We start from the raw sequence: 20,647 nt of genomic DNA on the forward strand, positions 1-20,647 counted from the left end.
TTATAAAACGTGAACTTTGCCTACACAGCAAACCGAACCATAATTACACCAAAAACAAGATCATATTTAGCTGGTGCGTTGCTGGATTCTCATTACGCTCATGTGAATAAGAACGCCTAATCGCGAACACCAGCGAAACGTAGTATTTTCTGTCACACGATCGCTGAGCTCTGCATTCATAGCATTGTTATATTTTTGCACGTGGGCTCGTAGTAGCGATCTCCCGCCAAATGCGAATCGCAACACGTGGGTACAGAGTACAAACATCGTAGTATTGTGTGGGCGTGACTCACATTCATTGCACTCAACGATTACCAAACGAATGCCAATCGCCTGAGCTTGGGTAGTCTGCTGTATATGTTGGGTAACAAAATAACGGAATATTTCCTTCAATTTCAATCGGATTAACTTCATATTCCTTCAACATTGTTCACTTGGATAATGGGAGGTAAGTTTACTCGCTGTCATGTTTTCGTTATTTCTAATTACCACAGCAATTAGCTAAAATGTAAGTGTCAAGATAACCACGTGCAGTTTGGCCAGCTTGCAGTGTTTGTTTCGCCTCGCCCAGCGGCGCGCCAAAACTCAGCGTCCGCGTGCCTCGTGGTACTGATTATGCTGGTAGTATATAGTGCTATATATTTTGAAGAATGTGGTCTGTTTTTTATTGGTTCGTTATACTCCTCAATTTTCCAAAATGAAGTTTTAACTGGAGGTGAATGTGATATGATATTATTTACCAAGAAATTACTTAAGTGTTCGGCTAATTATAATATAAATGTCACTGGATTTTGTTTTCTTTTATAGATACAAACGTTGCTTGACTATGTTGATTGTTAGTTAAATAAGACCAGTTAAACCGTTTGTAAACTGGATTAATTTTGATAAATTCTCAGCTTAAGTTTAGAATAGCCCACCAACAGGGTTTATCAGTGAATTTGAGTGATAACACGTGTCCAACTTCATGACATTTAAACAGTATTTTTGCAATGATTTAATTGTTTTAGAAGTTCAGTATCATTATAATGTCTAAATCTGATGTAATTATTAAATCAGAATGAATAAAGGCAGACCTGCTTTAATAATGTAAGAAATAATAATGGGAAGAAATCAAGATCGTTCAGGGCCTAAAGTGAATCGGATTCGGTAGCTCAAATGATGTATTTATATCAACACTTCGGAATGAGTTTTAAACTCTCGACCGTGTATAAATTGTCATTCTATTTCAACGTGAGTGATGGGAGCTTCCTTTGAAAATGTTAACAACTGTTGAAATGAAAATGTTTAACTGTAATGCAGCTTATTGAAGTTTTATTTTATTATGATCATGTTTGTGTAAATTAAAGATTGCTGAGGCCCTCTCCCAAGTGCATAATTGAATATTACGCCATTTAATTTCAGCTTGTTGGACGATGTTGAATCGACTGTCACCATGCCTTCCATTTTAGTTTATTATAATCCCGAATATAATAATTGCTGGCAGAATGTACAATGTAATTCATTATAAGTGTTGCCCGGTGCATTGCCCTGTCCTATACAACACCTACATGTTGTGTTTCATTTCGACATGATGAATTTGTTCACGTATGGAAGAGTAAATATATTAAAGAAGAGAATGATTTAAATGGCCCACTTCATCTTCGCAGACGCTGCTCAGCAGAGGGCCCATCAATAAGCCCAGTCAATGGACCCGGGTTCCGTTTCTCGAAACCGTAATAATAAGTCTTCTTGGACAAACCATCGAAACGTGTGATTAACACGCGTGTCTATGGGATGTCTACGAACTTAGACTTTTGACGGTTTCGAGAAACAGGCCCCCGTTTACTATAATGCACTTACATTAAAATAGATTGATGTTTGTTCTATTAACCTGTTATTAATGAATGATCTACAATACTTGACTACATACCAGTATGCATACATTACTTGTTATTTCGGGCTAGCCTTTGGCAAGCATTCGGGTTATCAAGAACAAAGTTTGTTTAAAAAGTATGCGCAGACATTGAATGTGGAAGTAACCCTGTCTATTCTGTGGAATAATGGATTGTGATTTGTGAATGAGAACAAAATTTCCCGCCGATAGTAGATCGACGCCCTGTTTATCACCCTTTCTTGTCTGATCCATCCCTTGCTCCGGCATGTTTTACCAAGGAGTTACCAGGTCCGCCTTGAATCTCCTGGATTTTACCAGGGACGTGTCTGGTCCTCTACCTTGCCATGATGCTGGCGCATTCCCAGGGCAGTACATCGCCTGACCTGGGACGGCTGATGCATGGTTTGATGCTGGGACTCAGACTCGGAGCTTGGGAACCCCGAGACACTTTTGGAATAGACAGATTTACTAAGACATTCAATTTTATGCGTACATTTTAGTTTTTAACGTAGCTATAGGTTGTTCTTGACAACTTGACATATTGCCCGAGGCTTGCCTGACATAACAACAAGCAATGTGTGTAGACGTGGATTCCAAGTGTTATACTTATATTTCATTCATTATTAATAGGTTGATTGAATAACTCACCACTAGGTCCCTAGGAATGAATTAGCCATGAGTTTGATACGTCAGTAAACGTCTGTTGTTCACTAAGATCTGAAACACATTCGATTCACCAGGAAGCTTCCCCTTGTAAGGTTGACATGAAATCGTTAATCAAATCTTGGACCTAGTAGGTCTGCGATAAAATACATTCTCATAATTTACGACGCAAATCATTCTAGGCCTCAATTCCATTCAATAAACAAAAGAGTGCAATAGTGAATAGATACGTCTTGCACATCAAGCTGTAGGCCAAACTCTTCAATCGGCCTGACCCTTGACATCCAGGGACCTGAAAGTGCGATTGAAAACTGAGCCGCTGGCCATCATTGTCAGAAGTGGTGTAGCGCCATCTTGTGGTGATTATTCGTCGAACTTGTTGCTTTCACGTTATCGATTATGGTAGATATGGGGACTTTCAGATTTGCACGTCGACATAGTGGACTGCTACGTGTGACGTCCTTCGCTAGCAATGCTTTAAAATGACATCACAGTGCCTTAAAAGGACGTGACACGTACCAGTCCACTATGTCGGCGTGCAAAATAATCTAAAAGTCCCTAATGAAAGACAGTTTGGGTGTATCTGCTAAATCACAAGCATCGTTACCCGGGGAAATATGGTTGAATATCTGAAGGCAGAGTGTGAACTACAAGGTAAAATAATGGATAACTTCAAGAAATGGAATCTCTGGCGAGAACCATGGACCTAACAGAAGTCGAACAGATGTATAATTCCTGAAAAATGATATCAGAATGAAGCAAGGCGAGTGGCCCTGTTCCTTGCCTGCTATATAATTTTATGAAGCATCACTATAACCGAAGAATATGGTTGAATCTCTGAAGGATGGGTGTGAAATACAAGGTATGGGCAACGTCTGAACAAAGATGAAGAAATGGAATCTTTGGTGAAAACCATGGACCTAACACACATCGAAGAGTTGTACAATTCTTGAAAGATGGTATCAGAATGAAGCAAGGCGAAGGGCCCTGTTCCTTGCCTGCCATGAAACATTTGCGAAGAATTTGTAGATTTGAGCCCTCGTCTTATAAAGAGTTGCGATTGATCCTAGTCAATCGCAAGTCCTCCAATCAATCGCAAGATAACAGTATCCTATCTCTTAATCGCCACCGTTTATAAGACAGGGCCACTGGGCTCATTATTTATTTGTACAAATCTTACTAGCTTAGTAAGATTCTATGAATATGGGTCGTGGAGGATCATTATTATGATCAACTACTATAATAATAATTATACATGAAATATCTTCGCACATTTGTGATTCTTAATGATGATTCGGAATTGATTTGAATTGAATGGATATCTAAAGAAGCCGACACATTGATTTAAATAATCATCCTAAACAATATGCATTACATTAGAACCTTGAAAAGCATTCACATTAGAAACAGGTAATGTTGTTTGTCAGGCGTCTTTTCTTTTCACCGACTTTTAACCATGATACCATATGTAAATTGAACAAAGCAACAAGGTAATTCCATTAGTCCCAAGGAACAAGGTTCCATTCATGAATAAGCCACTTCGGAGACAGAAGTTATACAAAAGTTATGACCCTCAAACATCCACAGATCTATCTTTTACACATGGAGCCCGACATGGAGACGTCCCACTTCGTTCATTCTAGATAAGAATATCACTGCCATAGGTGTAGGTGCTTCATGAATTACTTTTGTTTCCGCTCACGGAAGGAATACTTCCACATGTGTATCATAAACTGTACCGCCAGTGCATTGATGAATAATGATTAATTGATTACCTAACTATCATGAACACGTATTCAGCAGCCGCCTCGAATTTCGATGGGTTTTACAGTTTGGTACATCTGCCCAAGGAGCTAATCCATGCACAGAATATCTCAACAGTGGCCGCACGCTGGGAGCGCACTCGCGGAGAAATTGTCGCACAGTTCGGCACAATTTGACGTTCACCATCGGAGAGCGGATTCTCGCTAGGCTGACGTGACCCTGTACGTTCGTGCTGTTACTGTTGTATTGTGGTACTTTTCTTCATAAATAGCAATGAGTGATTCAATGCGTAATTCATGTAATTTTTGTTAAGAACTCTTTTAAGAACATGCAATATGCTTACTGAAAATGCAAAAATAATGCGCCCCACAATCAAATGTCATGTGAAATTCTTTACTGTGCAGGTTTGCCAGATTTCCTCTTATGACTACAGATCATCAACTCTCTGCTCTCGTGTTGTACTGGTATATTTTTTACTTTATGGCTGCTGGTTCGGAAAGGGTCGCGAAGGCTCAATGTAGAAGGGGGAAATCCCTTGTAGAAATCCATTTGACTTGCCTTGTATTTACAAAAACCTTCAATATGTTGTAATTTTTAATTCCATTTTGCGACTCCCCCATTCTTAATTTTCCTTCAGAAAAGAAAAAGGGCCTTTCCAATGTAGCATTTTTTCCATGTTTTTGTTTCCCTTTTTTCAACTTTGACGATGTAAAGTCTTATGATGTAGTTCCACTTCTTCATTCATTTCAGACCAAGTCTGGCTATCAAAGACTAACCGTTTCACTCCCAAGGCTCTCCCCTCCCCTAGACCAGGTCGTGAGTAACCTTCGGTTCTATTTTTTATCGCTCATCCGTTTGATTGACAGTCCCAGTTCCGAGCCAGATGTCATTGCTGTTTTCCCTCTACGCCCCCGTAATGTGTAGTTTTACTACGCTGCTCCAGCTGTTTTTCAGTTGTAAACGCAGCTCTCTCTCTCTCTCTCTCTCTCTCTCATGCATATTAATTTCTATTGTTGCCTGTGCGAACCGTACCAGTGCTAACGCCGTATGTTCCCGAGGTACGCTCCCGGAGAATAAGCCCCGCCCCCAGTCAGCGTCGAACGACCAATCAGAATGCGATGTTCCGCTGTGTTCGTAAAGGCACGCACAGCCCGGCTGATGATAAACATAACATAGTAAACCGATTCTTCTCTCTCTCTGATATGTGTTTAGGTTTTCGCTCTGAAGGATTCACTACGATCGGGACTGTTGAGCACAGCGGCAGGCAGGGAGCGAAGCTAGCACTGCGGATATCTGAAACGTCTTCTTCCCTACATCGCATCAACATAGTACCTGTTTGCAAACCGTTCTCTCTCCAAGCTTCAAGTAATATGTCTGCTGTGGAGGTAGAGCGACTAGTACTCGCCCCACGAAGGAAAATTCTGACCGGTTTAAGCATGCCCAAATCGAAGGCTTGCCGCAAGCTTGTTTTCGAGCCATCTTCAAACCAGAACGATCGCGAAGAGGATGCTGCCAGTGAGGAGACATCGGATAACTACCTTCAGGAACATCGTCAAAGGCAGATTCAGAGATGGGGATTCGACTTTGGAGCGGGTCAACCTCTTCCGAACGGCCGATTGAATTGGGAAGCCGAGTCCGAGGAAAGGGTACCAGCATTCTACAGGGAATCGTGCCTCAGGAGCCCTTCTCGAAGAAATCACCGCGTACGGAGGATTATCATGTCGGCAAGAACAAGTGAATCTGCGGAACATCATCGCTCAGCTGATAACGGGACCTTAGCGGCTGGGCAGGTGCATGGCAGTCGGGTGTCTGCTAGTGCTAGGTCTGAAACCGAAACAGCATCTGTTGCTGTTTCTACATGTAAACCGTCCGTCCATCGCGAGGAATTAACCTCTGAGGATATTAACCAAGGATGCAATAGTGTTGAGACCAGTAATAATGGAATATCATCTCGACCGTCAACATCAAAGGCCAGCATAACGCAATCACATATACATGGTATGTATAATAATGATGTTCAAATTGCCCTTACCTTCTTTCCCCGTGCTATATTCCCCCTACTCTCTCTCTCTCTCTTTCTGTCATCCACTACTTTTTTCTTCTACATTGCATCCATTTCATTTTCATGTGGTCTTCTCTTCGATGACTGCATTGATTTTGCACAAGGCAGCTATCTTCTTCCATGCTACACACTTCGTCTCTGTTTTACTTTCATTTGCGTGAGGGGTTGCGTTTGCAGATTTATTTGCCCAAAAGTGCCAAGATGCTCAGTTTTAGGGCAACGCCTTTTATTTCTTCTCCTCATAGGGATGCATGCACGCGCACACATACACTAGCACCGAAGGTTAAAGATCTTGCTCTCTTGTAGTAAACAAGTCGAGTCACGTCTGAACGAGCAGCGGCAAGAAAGAAAAAACATTGACAGGAGAGGAAGAAAAATAGTCAAAAACGTGTTCAGACTCGCTGCCGATTCTCTATCCATGCGTCATTTTTATAATATCATACCCTTGATTGCGGTATTGTGTAAACACTATACTTGTTTTGACTTGTCATGAAGATACTGTGAAATATCCTGGTATACATATCAATGGTTATTGGTTACCTGCTCAGGATTCGGAACGTTCTGTTGTAATAATTGTATCGATGACGAAATACCTCTCCTATAACATTTTGATGAGCCAATATCTGAATTAATTTTCAATCAAGTATACATGTACATACTACCCTTCCTCTTCGTCTTTGGCCAACAGTGCAATGGCTTGTGGTCTAGAAATAGTCCGAATATGAAAGGTCATTTTATTTTACCCACATTCATTGAGATAGACTTATTGAATACCGACATTCTGGCAGTGATTTATACAATTTCATTACCAAATTTTAAATATATTTTACACGATTCCCGGTGCGTTGTTGAAATTAGTATTTTGATGTAGCTGTACCCAAAATGCTATTCGAAGCGACATAACATACTCGAAAGAGTAAGTAAACTTCTATTCCTTCGGTTGACAGTTAGCTTCTTGGTTTACAAATCCCCTTGATAAATGGGATGGCTTTTCTGTAAGTCTTTTCGTTAGTCTTGTCCGTACTTCCTCCTTCTTCTATAGTTCTCCGATTAGTACCGGGATTCTCACCTTGCAGGAAGCTCTTTCTTAAGCTTAAAGGCGGATTTCCCACGTCTCTGACATGGCTTGACTTAGAACAGGGAAATGACACGTCCCTGTCCACTTTATCTTGTATCCTATGACGCATTCATGGTTTCAAAGAACATCTTTGCTAATGAACAACATCCCTGGGCTGAAGTTGGCACACACACATACGTACCTATTTTGCTTGCCGTTATTGTTGGTGCATTCATCGTTAATGAGTGTTTAATTATCACGGGGATTTCCATGAAGTGTATAGTTGCATTTCCTCTTCTGTTATTTATTGTAGGGTCGTTGTTCTTCGAATAATATGAGACTTCCTTATTGTAAAGATTACTCAAACCTGAGAAATCCGATTTCGTGTGAATTTGAAAATCGGGAAGCGAGAACTCGTCAGCACAAAATACTAGTCAGATTATGTAATTTCCTTGTTATTTTTTACACCTGCGTGACTCTTATAGAATTTAGCGCATGCGCAACAAGACGAATGGGGTTTAGGCCTACTGTATTCGAGTATATATCGGATGTTTATTTTAGAACACATAAGTAAGTACTTGAAATAGTTATCACGAGTTGAAGTCGCTGCTTCTACTGTTATGCTGTATTACCTGTGTTCTATAATTACAGAGGGTTGGGCGAGTGACGACTTTATCGATCAGTTGTCGCTACACCTCTTACCAGTTTTTCATCCCTCTGTTATTGTTGAGCGGTCTAGTTGCCGTGTTAGGACCGTGTAACGCTAAACAATAGACCCTCATCTCTAGCGCACAGGTAGAGACAGAGGTACAGCGAGCCGAAAAGCGTCGGGGTCCCCGTGCGCGACCTGTCAATCACGGAGTCGCACGCCTCGACCGAAAAACAATACGTGTCCAGTTGGCTTTTATGGCTTAGCACAGCGTTCACATAAGCGTAGTCTTTGAAATCCAGGAGTTTACATTATACAAAACCACAAGCTGAAATGCATAGTCTTGGTATTCCAGGTGTTTACATGAATTAAATATTCCCCAAATTTCCAAGAACATGAAGAGAGATAATTTGAAAGATATTCTCCATCGTCGCACATGTATTGCTAAATGCGTGTAGGCTCTTGTGCAATTTATTTACACAACAAATGTAAGCCTTTAATGTTTCAGATACAATAAACGTAAGCCTGATTTAGCCTTTAGGTTAGCCATTGCAAGGTCAGTGTAACTTGAGCCGTTAATGTTCACAACGCGTCGTACCTGTTTTGTCATAGTAGTTTACACTGACCTGGGAAACCGCTTGAAAATGAACTGGTAACCGACGAAAGCCCTGGAGGTTTTAAGTGTGTTGTTGTCTTCTCTATGGTACGAAAATGTGCATGAAAGTAGGTCACCGATTACATTGGTAGTTCTGAAACTGATACTGTTTGCATTATAGCGGTGGGTTTTTTCCGCACATAGTATTTGATGATTTAAAGACCGTCAATACTACTGGGCCAGAAGGGATTAGACCACCCAGTCAGGTCACTGACAGGTGGCTATCTCATCAACTCGGCTCTCAACTATTAAACATAAGAAAAAGAGGATCATGGGGGACCAACAGGCACCGATTGGGGGAAGTTTTCTATAAAGAGGGAGCAAGTAGCTACAAGTAGGACAGTGGGGCTTTAATGCCGTACTGCCCGTTATCATGTTATGATGAAAAATGAAATATAATTGTATTAGTCACCCTTCGGAGGAGTTCTTGCGTTATTGTAGGTTTCAATATCCTTTTTTTATTTTGCTTTCAGGAGTAAAATTATCATGTTATCCGAAACTAAAATTGAAAAGCATGAAATAAAACAAAAGAGGAGACCAATAGAACTAGAACTACATGTATTTCTAGTCAATATTGGATCGACAGCCATTCTTGGAACTCTAAAAAATGAGAACATCAAAGGTTTATTATTATTTGAACGAATTTGTTTTTTAAAAAATATTAAAAAATACTCCTGGTTCGGAGTCGGACTTTGGAGCCGGGCGTTCAAGTTTTATTTGTGCCCATTTTTTGCTACATTATTTAGAATCCGTTTTACACAATTAAGGCAGACTGTTGACAGTCGAACTGGGGACAACGTTCATGTAATATCAAGCTTCGTGAGATGACACGTGGTGTAACGCGTCGCCTTTCATAATCCACGCCCATCCACACACTTCCAGAGCATTTTGTTTTTGTATTTTACTCACTTATTTTATCATGACCTTTGATCTCGAGATTGGAGCTCCTGTTTTGGGACGACGCCATAAATACGTTTAGGTCGAGTAACTTCGAGTAAGCAAACATATTTTGAGCGAAATACTACACTCTCGGTCTCAGTTCATGTGATTGACGTGAACTTGTGTTTGCACACGGTTGCCTAGTTACGACTAAACTGTTGCTAATATTGCCTAGTTTGGCAAAGTACATTTACCCTAATAATAAGCGGAATTATTGTGGAAAGAAATGTTCGACTTACCACGGAAACCAGACCTTATAATGTACGGGAATAAGGCATCATAAAGGTATAAATATATCCTATATAAATAATTAAATACTGATCGCAGGAGTGCATTTGTCGTGAAAGGTTACTGAACTTACTGTATTATGCCTCTAATTTTAAACCATAAATTTACACTCTAGAAGTATAGAATACATCACCAGATCACCTTGTACACTTTTCCAAAGGAATACAATATCAAGGCCACTAGTTTAGCAGGAATACAAATCACAATCCAGATTGAGAATCGGCTTGCTTTTCAAATGTTCACTGTGTCACAATGCACCGGCCAAGGAAGCAATGGTCACAAGCGAAAAAGAAAAAAGGTGTTTATTTTGTATTCTATTGATCGTGAATCGACACAAAGTGGTGGACATTGGGACGACCACGGCGAAGGACTCCGATGAAGGACCTCGCGTGGGCTACAGTTGTCCAAATAATCACAAGAACCGGCTTTGTTGTTTGCTTTATTTTCCTCTTGTATGAGATGACATTGGTGACCAGTCGTGCAGATACAAGAAAGGGCATCCGACCATGGACCTCGAGCGCTGCAGAGGCGTTCATACCTCGAAGGCCTTTGTCATGCAAAGAATATTCGCACGAACGGCGACAAGTGCCTCTATGGTCGACCAGTGGACGAGCGCTGGGAAAGAATCCGCTGATGACCTGTTGTGCTAGTCCGTGTTGGAAAAATCACTTCATTTATCTCCAGGGCAACAAAAGCCCGTACCAGATAGCCAAGACAAAGGGGACGCTGAAATCTGTGGGAAAGTTTTGAGAACTGGGCCTGGGGTGCATGGTCGTGTGTGTCTGTCTAACGCGTGGTGTTGATGGCCCCTGCCCAGCTCGTGCAGTTGTCTAAATACAATGCCTTTTGTCTTTTCCATCTTTGTCCTGTGATTTATTTCATAACGAGATTTGGGTGCACTAGCACCAGAGACTAGAAAGAGGTTTCGTTTGCCTGAGTTTTGTCCTCTGCTCTCTGATTCGCAAACTCATCCTTTTATGTAGGTCTATATTACGTGTACATCATTATTCTATGGTAATGAATAAATGATGATGGAAGCCCCTATGCTTTCACCCTTGTTTGTAAATACTTCGATATCTTGTTTCTTGAATGATATAGACATACATTTCCGACCTTTAGCATTTCAGTATAAACTTTTAAGGAAGAAAAAAAAAAGACCGACCTTCAGTGTGAATCGCAACAAACAGAAACCAATAGCATTGCTTTTGACCTCCAATTAACAATCAATATCTGCAACGTCACTGGGATTGTTTAGTAAATGGTGGGATTTCCAACCGGTATCACACTTGGTTTGTTTTCATAAGCTCCACGAGAATAGAAATCGATTGTTTTGTCGTGCATGGTTAATTAAGTCGTTGTTTTGATCCCTGGGTGAGCGTGGGGTTAGAAGAATCCAATCTGGCCGCTGTCCAAGTATCGAAAGGACGCACTTTCTGCGAGAAAGTTTACGCTTTGTATTCACGAAGCAGTTAGCTATCTTATCGCCCTGAATACGATGAGGACTTTTTCTAAGGGGAGGGGTATTTCTGATTTCAAAATACCCATTACGTGTAGGCCTACAAGGATTCTGCTCATTGCACCTATCTCTTCCTTTTTCATGTTCTCGGTTACTTCCTGTGTTGATGCTCACTATTTAAAAGAGTTACTGGGCTTCAAAGTCTAACTGTTCCAACAGACGGAAATGATTGCCACCGTTTGTCCCTTTCAATCATTGAGCTTTCTATTGTTCTCTGTAAAGCCATTGTTTAAATGACTTCCTCCTAGGTTAGAGCCCTTTCAAGTTTCAACCATTGTAAATCTGTGACGCATCCATGGCTCGTCGATATGATTTTTGTTTTACCCTTCCAATTCTTCGGTAGAGCACTATAGAGCAATACAAAAAGACCTGAGATATGATAAACGAAGCCAGATTTTGACAGGGGCACATGCGAATGCCCTTCCACACCGCATTACATTGCTGAGTAGGCCCACATTAATGAAGGAACCTCAATCAGGGGTTGCTTGTCTTAAAGGCCGTCTGTACTAGTTTGGCTAGGAGGGATTAGACCACCCAGGGTGGTCACTGACAGGTGGCTATCTCATCAACTCAGCTCTCAATTAACATAAGAAAAAGAGGATCATGACCAATCGTCACTGATTTGGCATTGTTTTCTTTATAGAGGGAGCAAGTAGCTACACGTTATACAGTGGGATTTAAATCTCTACAATAAGTATGGTTTTAGGCGGAACGTTCCCTGTATGTTTTGCTCAAAGAATTGTCGAGCGAAGTATGTACATGTGTGAACACTTGAACAGCAGTCATGATGAATTGACACGTTCTCCACACGTGTAGACGGAAAATTTGCATTTGGGATTGACCGCAGATGGGAGCATCCAAACTTTGGCTATTCGCATCCCATTGACTAGTCCCAAGCACGTGATGATCGGTTAATAGAATCAGATCTCGCCAAAGTTCGGCTTCTTTCTTTCAGCGCCGGGGGTTGGTCAATAAATGTACCCTCTTTCATGTCTCATTCAGACTGCATATAGGTCATTAGGTGTGAGATTTATCGATAAACTGTCAAATGCGACTCGTCGCTGTCGGGATGTTTTCTGTCAAAGCTCTCACCTTCTCACCTCATGCACCTCATGATATCATGCAGTGTGTCGCAGAACTCACTCTATTCGTCCCATATGTTGCAGTCTGTACGTCCTGTCTGTCAAACCCGTCATGACAGTCATGACAAGCGTTTTCCTTTAGAAATCCCGTAAACAACATAACAAATACGTGTGACCCGTCAAAGTGTCCAATAAGGAAATCCATGTACATGTTTATAATAGGAAAATGTTTAGTAGGATTGCAAGAAAGTAAATTTGTATTGGTTTGGTTTGTTTGGTGGACGCCTTGTTTATCTAATTAATTCTATAATTAATTCTATAATTTCTGCAAATGTTTATGCTCACGTTTGTCAGTTACGTATGGTTGCATATACTTGTAGTACAGCGCATGAAGGTAGTTATGACACGTGGTAGTTGTGTACTTTCATGCTTGGTTTCCTTTCACCTTTTCACACTAATATATTTCGTCGTCTCTCCTCCCAAATACAGACTTCTTCAACCAAAGGAAAAGACGGAGAAGTTTATCCGAGGACTCGAGTGCAAAGCGGGCAAAGCCACTCCCAGACCATCTGGATAGACCACGATCCGCCCCAGCAGCAGTAGCAACGTCATCATAGCAACGCCAAGCTGTCCACTTCAAATGGTACGTATCCCAGTTTTATTTGAATAATATAGCTTTAAAAAATATATGGCAACCAGTTTCGTCGATTGACGTTTACCCCCAGCTGTTCTGTGAGTCAGATTCCTGGAACAAACGGTTCCCGGTGCTTTTGCTGGGAAAGGTATTTGGTTATTAACAATACATATTTTAATTAAGAGCATATTTTTAGAGTTAATTAACTATGATATCACCAGAAAAAGACATTTGTAATGCAGATGTGTGAGAGAAAGTAGACAGGCACTTGCTGCACGCAGCTAATTGGCTGGCTGGTTTCCGTTCACCAAATTACAATTTTTTATATATTTTTGTAGGGGTATATTTTTAGAGTTTTCTCAGTAACTAGCACCAATAGAAGAGCATACAGAGGAGAACGTACTTATTGTGGAGGTTTCTGCACAATGGATTAGGGTATATTTTAGCTTCCGATAAGAAATATTTGCTAATATCAAAGAAATAAAGTCCCTTTCCTCAGCAACAATGTATTGCGCAATTTATCCGAGTGTAATAAAGGGCTAGGAATACATTTCGCAACACCAAGATGACATTCTTTTTCGTAACTGTGGGGGTTGTTTGTTTGCCTACTAAGAGGAGATTCATCGCCCTTTTTATAGTGAATTCATGAAGTAACCCAAATTAATATTCCAATACACTCTTTCGATGATTTTTTACGAAAATTATTATCGCACGTTGTGTCTCAAGGTTCGCGAATAACCAACTCGACCAAGTTTTTTGATTAATGTTATTCTAAGAGTAAAATAATGACTTCAATAAAGCAGAAAGTCAAGATAACTGGTGATATTTATACCATGGACCTACAGTAAATCCATGTTATTACTTTATAACACGGTCATATGTATGTAGGCCTGTTGGATGGGCGGGTTAATCTAGATAATTAGAATGATCATTTAACCATGACCTAGTGGGCCCATGATTTAATGCACTCTTGTTCCCAAATCTCCATCATTGCCTTTTATTCATCGCGCTAAGAATAGGAAAATCCAGATTCTTTTTGAAAGCTTATGCTGGTGAATCTGTTTACATTTTGTAGGGCGCTATGCGGTCAAAGAGCTTTGAAACTACCGAACAACGGTGAATTCCTATTGTTATTCTGAATCTGATAAATACAGTCTTCCAACAATAGCTTTCAAACTGAGTGGTAGTAGTGCTTGATTATTTTTTTCCTTTCAATCGGGACCAAAAGACGGACTAGTGTCTACTTGTCAAACAGAGCCCTTGTGATAATCTCCATTGGCCTTTTTTCTAACGGCGGGTCTTTTTATGATGCTGTTTGCTGCTAAGAAAAAAAAGGGGGCAATGCTTGACCGTAAAAGGATGCAAAGCGGATTAGAAAGCAATATTAAACACTTTTCGTGGCCAGATTTAAGCCGATAACTCCACGGAAAAGCTGGAAAATTCCATTCGTTATTGACTTCCAGATTAACCATGCTTTGCGCCTTCGGACGAAAGTAGCGTGCTGTTCCCAGGGACTCGTAAACAAAAGTTGATACACCATCCAATGTTTGTTTACGTTAGCGTACATCATATCATGTAACGGTTACAAGTGCCTCAATGAACTGAATTCTGGATGGGCTCCTCTTAAGAACTTACAATCGAGTTACATTTTAATGGCTGAATAAAGACACGAAATATGATTCATTGCGATTCAATACACCGATGGGGCGAGAAGAAAACCGTGCAACGTTACGTAGCTGATATAGTTTTAACGAACGCTACCGGTCGGCCCTCTGCAATTGCACGTATCGGGTAAATGGAAATTTGTGGGAATCAAAAACCTGTGGCTCAGTTGCTGTGCTTTAGTTCAGCTCAAGTTGCTCAAGTTGAACAAACTTTGAGAAGTTGAGAACCATACAGAAACTACAAATCATGCACCCCCATTGATTTCATCTCAAAGAAAACCTTTAACCGTTGTGGCAAAATCTAAAACCTGTAAATGGAAAGAAAATTGGAGGACCAACATCCACACTTTGCAAAGACGAATATGCCTAATTGCATAAAAGGGTAATCCACCCTTTCAGATATCAGCATAACACTGATTGTTCGCATATCTATTTCCAATCGGGTGGGTGTTTCACAAAACTTGTCATCAGTGACAAATGACAGTTTTTGTTATAAGCTACAGAAATCCTTGCTTCTGATTGGTTATCAGCAGATTTGTCACTGATTTTTGTTATTTGTCATTGAAAAAAGGCTTTGTGAAACTGGTCCCAGATCCAATAGCGTATCGTTTAATCAGTTTCCCCTTGAACCGGTCAACAGTATCGTTAAGGAAGAGGATAGACAATTTAAACTTTATCTAGTATTCAGGTATATAACAGACAGTAAGGTCAAAATTGATACCTGTGTAAGAGGCAGTGGTGAAGGGTTAGTTAACTCGTAGTATGTATATGAAATACAATTTCACCGTATTTTTTCTCGGTGTAAATTGAATGCAGGGATTTGTGTATATTTTGGAATCTAAGAAGTCATTGATTGCCCATGTGAGATCGGAAGTAAACTGACTGCAGTCAACGTTTTTCAGTTGTACCGACTATAATTATATGATATGACAGACATTTTGCATCTTGATCACAAAAGACTGATAAACCGATGCAAGTTCGGTTTGAAACGCGGGTGAGTTTAGTGTTGATTTGTCTTCTATTTTCTATGCAAAACAATCTTTGATCACAGAAGCTCTTGTTGACGTTTTTCCATAATTTCTCTTTCTCTATTTTTATTTCGTACCTGCAGAGATTCATGATACGTGCGAGTTAAACAGGGTCAGCGACGTTCGGTTCACGATAAATTTCAGCTTGTTTACGCCATCGCTCTCACTAGTCTTCTCCATCAGCCTTTACTACCAGTTGTGCCACCAAGACCAGTATCGCGTGAAGTTGCTCATCCGATGCACCAGTACCCCCAGACGATTGAAAGCCTTCATCAGGAAACATGTCTCTGAAAGCTGTTGGGATGCAACTTCTAGACAACCTTGTGGACATTTACGACTTGGTAGGGTCTGGTGAAGAGACTACCAGTCGAAGACTAAAATGCCTGGCTTAAAGCCAGATAAAGAGACACTTCAAACTGCACAGCTGAATAACAATGCAAGATTTTGGCAGCCTGCCATTGTACAATACTTCATGTGTATTATGTGTGTGGGAGCCACTACCTGCCTAATTTAGTCTGCCAATCAGACGCTAATTGTGAGCTTTGGGTCTGTTTATGATAATATAAAGAAAAAGCCTCAAGTTCAGTGGAGCCTAAACCAACTTCACAATAGTTATGTTATTTTAGGGAGCAGTTTAAGTATAGCTAATTAGCTATGGCTACAGCCTGAACGTTTTATACACTGTTATGAGCATTGTACTTGGCAAGGGTTTGTGTGCGCAGACTAGCTTTCGAGCCCGCCAAAATGGTTGTCACGTGATCTGGACGCGTACGCCCATCTCGAGGCCTATGAGGTCGAAGGGTCAAAGCGAAAACCTGACAAACAACTTGTTCGGCTACCCTGGATATTATTCCCAGGGAAGTCTTGTGAAAATACTCCAATCAGAAAAATAACCCTCAGTACAGCAGTAAAGGCAGAAGATGAACTGGGAATTTAATAATTCTGGTTCCTTCTAGGCTCTAGCTCAACTTCTGACTCTAGATAGTTTACTTTATTTTCTTCTCCCCCCCCCCCCCCCCTGTGGAATAATCCAAACTCTGTACCGAAGATGCAGATCCTTACACTCTCACACTTACCCTTGCCTCCGTTGCGATTTCTTGTTTTCATCTCACTTTGAATCTTGAAATTATAATTATTAAACAACTCATCCTCAAAGCTGAGTCTTTCTTGGCTCTTCAATATCAAATTCGAGAAGAGTTCGAGTCTAAAGTGATCATAATGGTTGTCACAGTCATCTTTCTCGTTTACTTCTGGTTTAAGAAGTTCTCTATACAAAAGCAATCGCAATAATTTTCCTTTTGAGAAAAATAATCTTTGTGGCCTTTCGTGCAAAACCCATGTTTTCATTGCCTCAGCTGATCGTTGATCACAGATGGAATGACTTTCATACAAGAAAGACCTTTCCAATCGAGGGAATTAAGACCAACAAAAAAACGTACTGTTTATTCCTGTAAATGTTTGGGTTAAAGTTCTTACCTAACACAGTTGTTGCTATGTCAGAATTCACTTATAAACCTTTTTTAAAGGTTAATTGTATATATGCCAGATGTCATACAAAGTTGTGTATATTATATTTTATCTTATTTATTTACTTACATCGCAATTCACGTTTTCCTAACATTCCATTGTATTGACTCCAATAAGCCGGAAGTGGGAATACAGATAGAAGGAAGATACGTGGGAAACGGCAGGCCTAATTAAAAGCAATATAACCTGTTATCATTAAAGACAAATGATTCCTTTTCCTCCACTATCTGGTAATTTGTGGAAGCACCAGATGTTTTAGAGATTATTTCAAGTACAAGAATAATTCACGACATGTCTAAGCGACCAAATGTTAATGTCCCAAATAAGTAGGTGAAGATTCACCCAAATTGGATGATGCTTTACCAAGTTCACACGTTCTGTATTACCCATATGATACAAAACCCTCACAAATCCATTATTTGATAAACTTGCAGATGTTTTATGAGATTTTATTGTGATTATGATCTCGTCTGTCTAGTGGGTTTATTTCTAGAATCTGTATGGTAATACGCATTGATTGGACTGCAAAACAAACGTTCATGAGAAACGGAAGACCTGTTGGTACAGAGTATATTGCAATGTGATACCAAGATCATCTGTGCAATATGCATTGCGTCTTTAACTTGAATTCAGAGAACTACATAACTGCAGGGACATGTTGATTTCGCTTTTCTTTCTGTCAAAGCTTTTGTCTCATAAACATATTTATATTTGAGACTCAAAAAGAAGAGTTATATGAATTTCACATGGTGCAGATTGCAGGCATTCATTTTCTGAACATTCTGGTGAATTATTCAATGAATTTTAATTTTTTTTTTGCAATAGTGTGATTAGTGAGTTGTGATTTGTTAACAAAACAGGGGTTTGTTTTCTCGATAGAAGTCTTTCGCGTTTATCCCTTCGATAAAAAAGAAACAAATTGGATGGATACCTATATATCCTCATGTAGATTTCGAAAAGCAAGGTAAATATGTTTCCCTTTAACTGAAATATCGGAACCCAGAAAAGTAATGTCCCCTGTTTATTTCAAATTTCAAATTTCTATAGAATAAATATGCGCCACAAAACATACGTGTAGATATGTTTTAATATCAGGTTTATCAGTCAGAAATATGTATATGATAGAAAGGTTCAATAATATTTAGATTAATACAAGAAATGTAGTCATTTTGTCATTCATATATGGCTATCATGAATGTGTACATATGCTATGTATCTAAAGTTCGAAAAAGAAATATTAAAATAAAATGAAATAGAAATTATATATTGTTGTCTCGTTCTTATTACGGTCAGCGGTATTTTTTGTTATTTTTTTTTTTTTAGATACTATTGAAGATTAAGCTTTGTTTGATGGTCATAATGGTCGTGATGATAAACAATAGGTCCAAAGTAATAACATCGGTCATATAAATAATGAATCATTTCGATGGTGCATGATTGCGTGTTTTTGACAAGAGTGAGTGAATGTGAGCTGTACAAGAGATTTTGATCATTCCACAAAATTGAAACGCGCTTTCCAACGGCAATGACAGGCTGTAGAGTAACTCGGGGAAAGAGGAATAGTGGGCCTACAATAGAATCATATATATATATATATATATTTACATACAAACACATACAATATATTAAATATTACCACACTTTTTTCGAAAAATCAACTCGGGGACAATTTTGATACCCTCTTGTACTCTTGTATGTCGCGTAGAAAATTAGGAATCATGTTCCAATTACGTAATAAGTGACTGTCGTGTTCGCACAAGGTTATTGAAATTGACTTAAATTGATTTTTCGAAAAGTAGTTGCTTCCGTGTAATACATGCAAACAGGCAAATCAAGAGGCGGTGTGTGTGCGTGTGTGTGTGTGTGTGTATTAGAAGGGGAGGGGGAGGGGCGTGGGACATGTGTGAAACGATTGAGGGCATTCGATGCACCTGTATGTCTGAAGGAGTATGATTCATAAAATCAATGAATTCACTGGCGTGAATATACGTGTCATGGTATTCATGCACATGCATTTAAAGACCGTCAATACTCCTGGGCCAGAAGGGATTAGACCACACAGCGAGGTCACTGACAGGTGGCCATCTCATTAACCTAGCTCTCAACTTACATAAGAAAAAGAGGATCACGGGGGACCAACAGGCACCGATTGGGGAAGTTTTCAATATAGAGGGAGCAAGTAGCTACAAGTAGGACAGTGGGGCTTTAAAACACATTTTATTTGATTTGCCCACGACCTTCTCAATCTCAATCACTCCTTTCCTGCCCTCTTTCTATTTCACTTAATTTTGTGGTGTGCACAACACCAACAACCCAACCAAAATGGCCTTCAAGGAAAGATGAAAAATAATTTGTGAGCATTGTTTAATGATTCTTTTCTTGTCAGTGTGGTAAGGTATATTGTACACATATTGCCCCCTGAGAGAAGCCCCCTTGAAATGCCCTCATATTGTAAACATGTCGGGTAGCAGATAAAGGTTGGTGTCGTCAAATGTTTGTGTCGTCAAATTTCCTTGCAAAGTGCATTGAACTCTTAGCTAGATTCTGCCAATTTCTTATCATTCTAATGATTTCAAAACATGACAGTATACACCTATATGTGTCTTCTCGTTTATGAATACATGTACAAGTACAAACATGCCCTAGGGTTGCCATGGGGGTGTTTCACAAAGACTAAGATCGACTTTAAGTTGGACTTAACTATGGCTTGCCGTTCATACTGCTGTTTACCCTCACCATTCACTGGCATTGTCTCTCAAGTGACGTACAAATCATGGTCACAAATCTACAGAATTTACAGATTTTGATAATTCATTATTGAAGGAAAAAATATTATCTAAAGATCATACCGGTGAGAGCAGCAGTGGCACGAACAGCCTGCCATAGTTAATTCCACCTTAAAGTCGCTCTTAGTCTTTGTGAAACACTCCCTTGAACTAAACTTTAAAACCGTCTTGAGTCACAGCTGGGGCGCTCGATTTTAATTCTCATCACAAATCGGGATTCCCCTTTGGACTGTCTCGACGATTCCACGTCTCAATTCTGACATGTCTGAACACGACTGGACAGGACAATCAAAATAAACCTTCAAATAGATAATAGACAGCTTCTCGTTTATGGAAACAAGTCAAAACATGTCCATGGCCATCAAGAAGTGTTGAGCTATTATTATCTACCTCTTCAAATGGAAAACATTATGCCTGCAAGGATCAGATCGTTTAGAATAAATTGAATAGCCGAAGACAC

The 20,647-nt window shown here is 39.9% G+C and overlaps 1 protein-coding gene across 1 annotated transcript; it reads left to right on the forward strand.

Moving 5' to 3' along the window:
• Nucleotides 1-320: 320 nt before the first annotated feature.
• LOC589483 lies at nt 321-18,663 on the forward strand. The gene is made up of 4 exons (XM_795466.5): nt 321-448; nt 5,513-6,298; nt 13,038-13,191; nt 15,958-18,663. Exons 1-3 carry the CDS (start codon nt 442-444, stop codon nt 13,163-13,165), a joined length of 921 nt encoding a protein of 306 aa, XP_800559.3. The 5' UTR covers nt 321-441; the 3' UTR covers nt 13,166-13,191; nt 15,958-18,663.
• The last annotated feature ends 1,984 nt before the right edge of the window (nt 18,664-20,647 follow it).

Source organism: Strongylocentrotus purpuratus, unplaced genomic scaffold (genome assembly GCF_000002235.5).
Source record: "Strongylocentrotus purpuratus isolate Spur 01 unplaced genomic scaffold, Spur_5.0 spur5_scaffold_17, whole genome shotgun sequence".
Taxonomy (NCBI): Eukaryota; Metazoa; Echinodermata; class Echinoidea; order Camarodonta; family Strongylocentrotidae; genus Strongylocentrotus; species Strongylocentrotus purpuratus.